General features: G+C 37.4%; 3 protein-coding genes across 4 annotated transcripts in view; 2 read left to right on the top strand and 1 right to left on the bottom strand.

Moving 5' to 3' along the window:
• The first annotated feature begins 1,592 nt into the window (after positions 1–1,592).
• On the top strand, positions 1,593–4,783 carry LOC116844423 (pancreatic triacylglycerol lipase-like). Of its 2 annotated transcripts, XM_032815921.1 has the most exons (8): positions 1,593–1,667; positions 2,119–2,204; positions 2,341–2,395; positions 2,566–2,711; positions 2,779–3,021; positions 3,491–3,691; positions 3,767–3,926; positions 4,058–4,783. In XM_032815921.1, exons 1-8 carry the CDS (start codon positions 1,633–1,635, stop codon positions 4,137–4,139), a joined length of 1,008 nt encoding a protein of 335 aa, XP_032671812.1. In that variant the 5' UTR covers positions 1,593–1,632; the 3' UTR covers positions 4,140–4,783. The 2 variants fall into 2 exon arrangements, with proteins under 2 accessions (XP_032671812.1, XP_032671811.1); XM_032815920.1 differs by lacking the exon at positions 1,593–1,667 and having other exon boundaries at positions 2,029–2,204.
• A 443-nt stretch (positions 4,784–5,226) lies between these two features.
• LOC116844422 (odorant receptor 94a-like) lies at positions 5,227–7,119 on the top strand. The gene is made up of 5 exons (XM_032815919.1): positions 5,227–5,708; positions 5,789–6,187; positions 6,371–6,575; positions 6,726–6,881; positions 7,005–7,119. Exons 1-5 carry the CDS (start codon positions 5,347–5,349, stop codon positions 7,050–7,052), a joined length of 1,170 nt encoding a protein of 389 aa, XP_032671810.1. The 5' UTR covers positions 5,227–5,346; the 3' UTR covers positions 7,053–7,119.
• The window catches only part of LOC116844424, a 4,537-nt gene continuing 2,117 nt past the window's right edge, over positions 6,938–9,357 (bottom strand). Inside the window, exons 2-6 of the mRNA XM_032815922.1 lie at positions 8,323–8,485; positions 7,941–8,167; positions 7,808–7,864; positions 7,610–7,719; positions 6,938–7,445 (exon numbers count right to left, since the gene is read on the bottom strand). Coding sequence (XP_032671813.1) covers positions 7,268–7,445; positions 7,610–7,719; positions 7,808–7,864; positions 7,941–8,167; positions 8,323–8,485 — 735 coding nt within the window. The 3' untranslated portion in view covers positions 6,938–7,267. The remainder of the gene's footprint in view (positions 7,446–7,609; positions 7,720–7,807; positions 7,865–7,940; positions 8,168–8,322; positions 8,486–9,357) is intronic.

Genomic DNA, 9,357 nt, shown 5'->3' with positions numbered 1-9,357 from the left:
TTAACTGTTTGAATGTTGTTCGTTATTTGCTCGCAGGCACGCGGAAGTGATGAAGAAGATCATCGAGACGGTAATGGAGGGCGGCGGAGAATTAGGAGTGCATATGTATCTAATAATATTCCTGAAGTTCGTGCAGTCCGTCATACCAACGATCGAGTACGACTACACGCAGAATTTCATGTTAAACGCGTCCGGTTAAATGTATATCACACACTAGTGCGTTGTGATTGATATAAATCGCTTACAAAATACATTTATAGCGGATGCGCGCGAGATATTTATGTATCGATGTTTTACTACGCTTCTTGTCGTCGAGCATTGAGGATATTCGAGATCGCAAGGATACGAAATCCAAGACTGTGCTATTACAACGTGTGTCTTGAGCTTAAGAAGTGTCCCAACGATATGTGATGGTCATTCCCACAATTGCGAGACTTCAAAGATATTAAGTAAATCGTACGGATCTCGGCGTTGAGCACTTCAAGATCCGTTTGTTATACTCATCTCGATTGAGTTCGACGTAGACGTGCACCGGCACCAGATGTTTTTACATTCGCGGAACACAGCTGAGCACATATTATTTGACGTGACAACCGTTAGACAATAATGAAAGAATGAAGGCTACATTAAAAGCAACGAAGAATCCATCAACAGAAAGAGAAAGAGAGACGAAGAACTATATGAAAGTGATTTCTTTTATATATTAATAATTACTCAAACACATTCACTTGCTCTAGTGTGTCATTTACTAAGAAAATAAATAAAATAAAAAAGAAAAGAAGATAAAGGAAAAAGATGGAAAAGCTTGAATATTTATCGGAATCGATAAAATATCGCTACGAAAATAAATTGGCTATTACGAACATTATCAGTGTGACCAGTTTATTTACGATATTGCGCGCAACTTGAAACAGCGACACTACGATAGACCACCAAACGATTCCTTCTGGCCAACCTCTTCCCACACTGATTTATTTCCTTGCGTGTTGGTGATACACATAATTATTTGCCGTTCCGCCGATAGTCCACGGCATTTTCATGAGTTTAACGGCGCATAAATTAACATGAGCGCGATTGTACGAGCAGTTGATAATTATAGACTTCCATGTGGCGCGTTATCGCAGCTATTATTTTGATAAAACAATTAGATACATCTTGACGAGAGAATTCATCTGCCAAAGCAATTTTTTATTCTTGAATTCTAATATATCCTTGAATTCTGATTATTGTTAGATTTCCTTTTTCTTCACAGCAGTAGATTTTGAAAGGAAGATTTAAAAAGAGCTCCAAAATAATGATTGTTAAGATTTATTAACCGCCGACGTTTGCAATACATTGCAAATTTGAGAATTATTAATACTGCAATTCTAAGCAAATATACGAGTAAATCGTAAAATCGTAGCTTACGAATCGATTGTAATGTTGATAAAATTCACAAACCGTAACTTTATTGACAACTTCTAATTAATCGTAAGATTTACGAGAAATCGTAAATCTAGATATTTATGAGTTATCGTATGACGTACATACGGTCCGCATAAAATTGCAGATCTACTCATAAGCTCTTACGAGTCTTACGAAAACAAGTTACGAATTTTGTGATTTTGTCTAGAATTGCAGTATAAATTATCGATGAACTATCGAAGTTCCTTAGCGCTTCTCAGACAGTATGAGCTCTAAAAACGATGCATAAGATGACTTTAAGATGTCTCTCTTTTAGTCATTTTTTATGATTTTTTTATGATCTTTAAGAGGTGTCATAATTAAAAGACATCTTAAGTCATCTTATGCGTCATTTTTAGAGCTCGTGCTGAGTTTTTTCGTATCCACTTTTCTTCGAACGACTTTACGACTAGCTGCGTTAAATTACGACTAAAGCATTAAATTCTCCGCGTTAAACTTTTTGCGCACAGGAAGGATGAACATATCTCTGTGTGCGTTTCACATGCGTGCAACACTTTTTTTGTATGCACATAGAAAAGTGGTGCGACTGGTCGATATTGGATAACGAGAAGTCGCATAAAATATAGTCCGCATATATTAGCGACACCTTACGTATATGTTCATGCGCGCGAACATGAAACTCAGATCACTCGAGAATCGTTTCTCACCTTCCAGGACCTTCCGGAGCTTCAAATCCACAATGATTCGTACTTCTCATCAATTTGTCCTCGCCGTTGTCATAACATATGCGACTGCAGTTGGTAAGCATTAATGTATCCCCGAAATATTTTCCGTTAAAAATAATATTTTCGAAAATAAAAGTTGCGCAATTATATAGTATTGTGTAATGAACATAAGCACGTAATATACGAAATATATAAATTATTGTTTTTACAGGTGGAGTAGACATTGTGGGAGATCTCAAGAATATCTCCCTACGCTTTTACTTCGGGTATCTTTGAACCTTTATCGTTTGATATTTGCTCGAAAAACAAGATAAAGAAAACTACATTAGACATTTTTTTTTAACGATATCAATGTTTATTACAACGCGAGATAAAATGGACTTTTTCTATAAATTTATCTTTAATGTGCATCAATTCAAATATTTATGTCTCTTAGGACTACAATGAATGAGTACACTGATTACTCACTGGACAACGTCAATGCTCTGCAAACCAAACTAATTAATGACAGACGAACGGTGCTGTACATTCATGGTTTCACGGAGAATTTGGAGAAAAAAAGTGTACACACGATAGTGCAAGGTACATCTCTTTCGATAACGAACAGTCATCTATTAAAAGTCAACTAAATTATGCTGTGCTTTTTTAGCTTATCTAAAGCGAAACGATCACAACATTATCGCGGTAAATTACGCTAAATTAGCGAACGAATCATACCCAACAGTAGTGAAGAATGTTGCTAATGTTGGAGCCGTTCTTGCATTAGCTCTTGATAGTATGGTACAGGCAGGCTTCAATTCAAATAAATTACATATTGTCGGACACTCCATGGGCAGCCAAGTCGCTGGCCATATCGGTAGAAAGGTCAGCTTTCAGGTCCCCAGAATCACAGGTAGATATTAACTTCCTGCCAACCAATTTAGTTTCGTGCTGCTCCATACAATATAATTGTGTTTGTAATATAGTTGACGAAAAAATAAAATTGCATAGAATATTTTTTTATACCAAATGTTTTTAAATTTCCATAGTTTTTTATTGACTTTGTCTCAACAGCGACCATTGATACATAAAACAGCGACCATACATACATAAAAAAAGACAAAATATTCCACTTAAAAAAACAGTTTGAGATAATTCGAATTACCGACGAAGTTATGCGCGAAACGTTACGCGAGATTATTTTTATTTCTTTTATAGAGCATCGTATGGATATTTCGATAGCCGTTATCGAGACGAATTTGATATGACGCAGGATCGTTTAAAATCTCAATCGGAATTTCTTGTTTTTCTTCAGAAGTTGCGTTGCAATTATTGAACATTTTGCATTATAAAAAGCAGTGTTTAAAGATCTTTGCACACAGGTCTGGATCCCGCCGGGCCTCTCTTCAATGTCTTCGAAGAACGTCTGTCGTTGTTTGACGCACATTTCGTGGATATTATACATACGGACTATGGATTTTACGGCATCAGCAGGAACACAGGCACGCTGGATTTCTTCCCGAATGGCGGTCGCCGTCTACAACCCGGCTGCCCGCAAAAGTTCACGTTCTTCAGCAAAGAAGGTACGCCCAATGTATCCTCGAAAGCTCGAAGCGGTTAAACGATACTTCATGTTGATCGTCCGTCTGCCGTTTCAGAGTTTTGCAGTCATCATCGTTCCTGGGAATTTTATGCCGAGTCCTTGATCAACGAATCCTCTTTTTTGGGCGTGCAGTGTCCTTCGTGGTCTGACTTCTTGTCCGGCGAATGTAACAATTACACCCGAGTCACCATGGGTTATGGCGCTTCGAACAATACGTAAGCAAAAGGGAGATCTTAAATATAAAAATAATAATTTAAAAACGAATTAAATGTCATTGTTACAGAATTAAGATGTTACGACGTTTTGAAACACACTTATTTTATTTTCCTTTTCCTTCATTTTGCAGAAATGGAAGCGTTTATTTGATAACGGCCGCGCACAGTCCTTTCGGGCTGCGAAAAAAAGGAACTCAAGTTATCTCCGTATAGTGCGACGACCGACGACTGCATCGCATTTGAAAAGAATACAACGTAAGATCTAACGACAGGCGAACCTTACCAGTATAAAAGAAATTATCAGTACATTGACCTCTCAATGTCTCATACATTCTGCCACGCTACATCATCGTATATTAATGAACCAACGGGACTAATGTTTTAGTTCATTTATCATAATAGGCGGATAATTGTCATTATATTACTCCGTACATCGAGTCGTACCTCATGCGACAGCATTATTCCCAGGAATTCGATTTTCTTAAAGACATCATCCTATTACCGATCGGATGCCGTTATCACAATTCTATATTTATTTATCTCTGCCGTATTCTTGTGATTCGAATATCAATTTGTCGGACGTGACGGATTGTCGACGGTTAATCAATAATCTAATATTTATCGAACTGGTAATCAAAAGGTAATCAAAAGGTAATCAAAAGGTAATAAATTAAAATGTATCTCAGCGTTCGAAATCTTCTTAGTTTGATAAAGGTTTGGTTGATAAAGGTGAAATTTTAAACGAGAATTATTACGAGAATACTAAAATTTGTTATACGAACGTTTTGTTTAAAATATTGTATATTGAGACAAAATCCTAAAGTTACATTTCAAATAAAATCATTTTGAATAAAGTATATTCTATTTTTCCCATAGAATTTAATAAGTCCTTCGTGAACCAGCGCCTCGAGCATAATAGCATGACAACAAATTTAATTCCAATACCGAGTAAAATGTTTATATCGAAATTCACGGAATTATAATTTACCACATTATGATGTAATTTGATCAAACTGGTCTCTACGAAGCTGGATAGACTCCTGCATATCGATTGCTATAATAGTAGCAGTAACATTAATTTTTAACTGTAATAAGGCGGAATTACTGTCATAAAGCAGCGTGACTATAATAGCGCATGATAGAACATCGTAGTATAATAATGTCGTCCACAATAATTCTGTAATAATTGGCAAAACTTATACAAGTATGAATTATCTGTCGTAGCGGAAGTCGAGGTAATTTTTCTTCATGTGCTGAAGCGTGCGGGAAAACGATGTAGTATGATACGGTGACAAGAAGCAGCTCCGAAGACAGTTGGAACTACTTCGGAAAACTGTGCTGTACGACATATTTTGCTTTACATTACCTGTGAGACATCCCAAAATCTCCATTCGAGTCCAGCTGTCGAGCTTCAAGAATAATGCACATTCTTCCTTTGTCATTCGCGTTGTTGACGTACACCGGCTATTGGCGACCTATCGACTGGCCTTCGACTTCTATCAAGTATCATGCATACAACGTCTACTCCGTCGTCATGATCTTTCTGCTTCATTCGTTTGCGTTCTGTGGTCTGGTCGATTGTTTCATGCTCGAGGACCTCGAGACTTTCATTGAGAAGTTCTCGTTGTTTCTGTCGGTACTCGGCGTTTGCTGCAAGGTGATGAACTTGGTGATTCGTCGGAACGGAATCGTCGGTCTGACCGAGATGTTGCTGAATGATGTCTGCTTGCCCAGAGACAATCATGAGGCAGACATCCAACGACGGTTCAATCGTATCGCGAAGTACGTATCGTCCAATATCCTTACGCCAACTCTGTTAAATATATACCGTCATCAGTTCATAGAACCAAAAAACTCCTCAGAACGATCACCATCTACTGCGAGATACTGAATGAGTCGGCAGTCTTCTTCGCCACGGTCGCTCAGTTGCGGCATTTCGCAAAGACTCGTACCTTACCGCTGTCCGACTGGGTGCCCTATGATACCACATCCACGGCTGTCTACTGGGCCACCGTGCTGCACCAGACCATCGGTTTGATGGTCTGCGCGAATGCCAGCGTTGCACATGAGACCCTCATCTCCGGTTTCATGATACAGACTTGTGCTCAACTGGATATACTCTGCCATCGCGCTCGTATGTTGCCGGTCTTGTTGAGAAGAGAGGCCCAGAAACGACATGGCAGCGTCTCGAAAGAGGAGCTGAAGGAGCACGAACGGCGAATAGTTCGCGAGTTCGTCCATCATCATCGCTACGTATACAGGTGAAGATGAAAGAGGAGATGACGAGTGGTTATTCGTGCATAAAACATACACTGAGAAAAGAATATTTGAAAATTTATTTGTGGGATATAACGTGTGAATAAACTTTCATTCTTCTTTCTCTATAAAGAAATTTTCAAGCATTTTTTCTCAGTGCGTTGAATGAATAATCGCACTTTGCGTAGACTTGCGGAGCGCATCAACGCGGTGTTCGCATTGATGATTTTCGTGCAGTTTACCGTGAGTTCGACGGTGCTCTGTTTGAGTATCTACAAGATGTCGAAGAAGAGCCTGTTGAGCTTCGAGTTCGCATGGAGCTTATCTTATCTGGGTTGCATGCTCATGCAGATCTACTTGTACTGCTGGTTCGGCAACGAAGTGACGCTTAAGGTTGGTTGTAATATCAGTAATTCCAAGTTCAAGTTTATTCCTCGCATTGTACTCCTCGCGCTCTTACTTCAAGTTCAGAATTCACTAAGCTCGTCTTGAAAGCTTTGACCTTTATTCTTCATTCATACGCTTTTATTTCTACGCGCGCAGAGCGCTGAAGTCGGTACTGCTATTTACGAAATGGACTGGACGATGTTTTCCACCGACTTGATGAAAACTCTTTTACTGATTGCTACACGATCCAAGAAGTCCATTAGAATAACCAGCGGTCACATGATCGCCTTATCCAACGATTCGTTCATGAAGGTTAATAAAGATGACTTTATAATAATGTTAGAAAACGAATGAGAACATACTTGAAATAATTTGAAAACACATTTTACTTTCGTTTGTCGATTGATAAGATTAATTTAATGTTCATTTTTTCAGATCATCAAGGTATCTTATTCGGCATACAACGTTCTTAAAGATTCTTAATATAAGTGGCGTGTTCTTTTCGACCTTGCGTCACAAGAAAAACTCCAAAGAATTATTTTCATAATCGGAAATTGCATTTGATGTTTATATCATATAAATATTTTTTCTTAAACTCTTAAATATTTTTACTTCATATAATTTTTTACACTTCGCCTTTTCCGCTGATAATCCTGATTCCTTTGACTAATACGCTACGAAATGTATCCAGAAACGAATTAAGAAATTTCGTCCTTAATGAGATGGCAGCAACAACTCGCGGGAATTGGGAATAATTCGTGAACAATTTCGCCTTTATGGGAGATGGCGGTCAATTGACGATAAATAAACTTCTGCTTACATTTCGTTTTATATCCTGAGAAATCTCCGATTATTTGGCAAGCAGTATCCTCCATTCTAAAAACAGAATATGCATTACGTTATTTCGCAACGTTATATCTTGCTCTCATCATCATTCACGATCATATATATTCGTGTGTCTTCTTCTCTAATTTATCGTACATAAATATTAAAAGATTATCAATTCCTTATTTTTAAACATTTCTTAATGCAGTACTCACCCGCAATATTCGATTCTTATAGATTGGGTGAAATTCGATTTTTCTGATTGTACGATAAACAGCCAATCATTTTCGATGTTTTTGGCTGATCTCGGATTTATCAACTCTACCTGAAATTAGATCACTTTTATCAATATTCGCACAGTCGAACGCTGTAACATGGACAGTAAAACACGAGTTCAAAACATTTTTACATACCTTAGATTCACAAAGTAAATCTTCACCCACGTCTATCCGGTGTGAGATAGTTTCCACCTGTTAATAAGGGGAGAAATGATTAAAAAATGATAAATTAAAAAGAGTACACAAGAAAAGATATGATTTTACTAACGGCGTCTATGGTCGCGTAATTCATCAAGGAGGGGTTGTCGCTGAGCATTTTGTTTATGAAGTCGTTCGGATAATACGGGTCGTTTAGGCAGAAATTTTTATTTTTACAAGTTGGCACTAAATTGGTTTGGTATACTGTATTGCCGTCGTCGTTACGCGCTAGCAGAATTTCGTCCGGGAATAATATATTATCTTCAGCTGCTTTACTCTTGCGATTCTTGTCCTCAACTGTACACACAAGAGCATTATGTATTAAGTATTAAGTATTAATGTATTTTAAGTATTAAAATCTTTTTTATCATTTTGTAGATTGACGGAGAGATAAATTTTAATAACTTTCATCTCGATCGTTGAGGTATTGTTTTGAAATCTTCATACGCTACCTCGATAATACGACATAACTTTTCCGTTTTCCACATTATCAGTATCATCATATGATTCCGAGAGAAGTGTTTCATGGTCTTTCGAATGTTTGCTATTCATTGAATTACGACTTAACCATCTGAATGAATAGTAGTCGCGATTACGTTGTGCTTCTAAAATGACCTGGAAGAGAGGGAAAATAAAACTTGGTTCTCTCTCTATATTCATCCTCCTTCTCATTGCTTATTTATCTTTCTAAAACGCAATTGAGAATATCCACACAGCAGAAATGTTCCGAATATATCACGAGGATATTATAAACATATCTCAATATCTGTAGGATAACTTTATGATACATTCGGGACATTTCTGCTGTCTGAGTATATTCGCGCTCTCTTAATTGATATCTTACTACAATACTTTCACATACTTCACTTTCACTTCCAAAGTACAGTAAAATTACTACAGTAAAATTAAAGTACGTTTCGATATTCACTGCCAGTATATTGTGAATATATAATTTATGTCACGTATCCTATAGATTTGAAGTATTGACAATGAATATCGGAAAGTACTTTAGCGTTATCGTATCTGAGACACGATATTGCAAAAACTTTCTAATATCTTGATCAGTGACTTTTCACGGAATTGCGTTTCTTCTAATTTTGCGAAACAGTGTAATTGATTACAAATGATATAAGTATTTCAAACGATTTTTGTATAGTCAGATTATACGAGGGTGGTCTGAAAAGTTTCCGACCTAACAAAGATACAAGTCATTTTTTCTGAAAATTGTTTTTTATTTTTCAACATAGTCTCCTTGTAAATCTACACACTTCTCCCAGCGATGCTCCCATCTCTGTAACCCGTCGAAATAGTACTCGGCGTTTTTCTCTGCAAAATAATTGTTCACGAAGGTGATTGCCTCTTCATTTGACGAAAATCTCTGTCCTCCGAGCGCAATTTTTAGATGAGGGAACAAAAAGAAGTCGCTTGGGGCTAGATCTGGTGAGTAAGGTGGATGGTCAAGCAGTTCAAACCGTAATTCGTGGATT

This window comes from Odontomachus brunneus, unplaced genomic scaffold (assembly GCF_010583005.1).
Source record: "Odontomachus brunneus isolate Ranch 3 - 2012 unplaced genomic scaffold, Obru_v1 Obru_scaffold_041, whole genome shotgun sequence".
Lineage (NCBI taxonomy): Eukaryota > Metazoa > Arthropoda > Insecta > Hymenoptera > Formicidae > Odontomachus > Odontomachus brunneus.
This window is presented reverse-complemented; position numbering and strand designations above follow the sequence as displayed.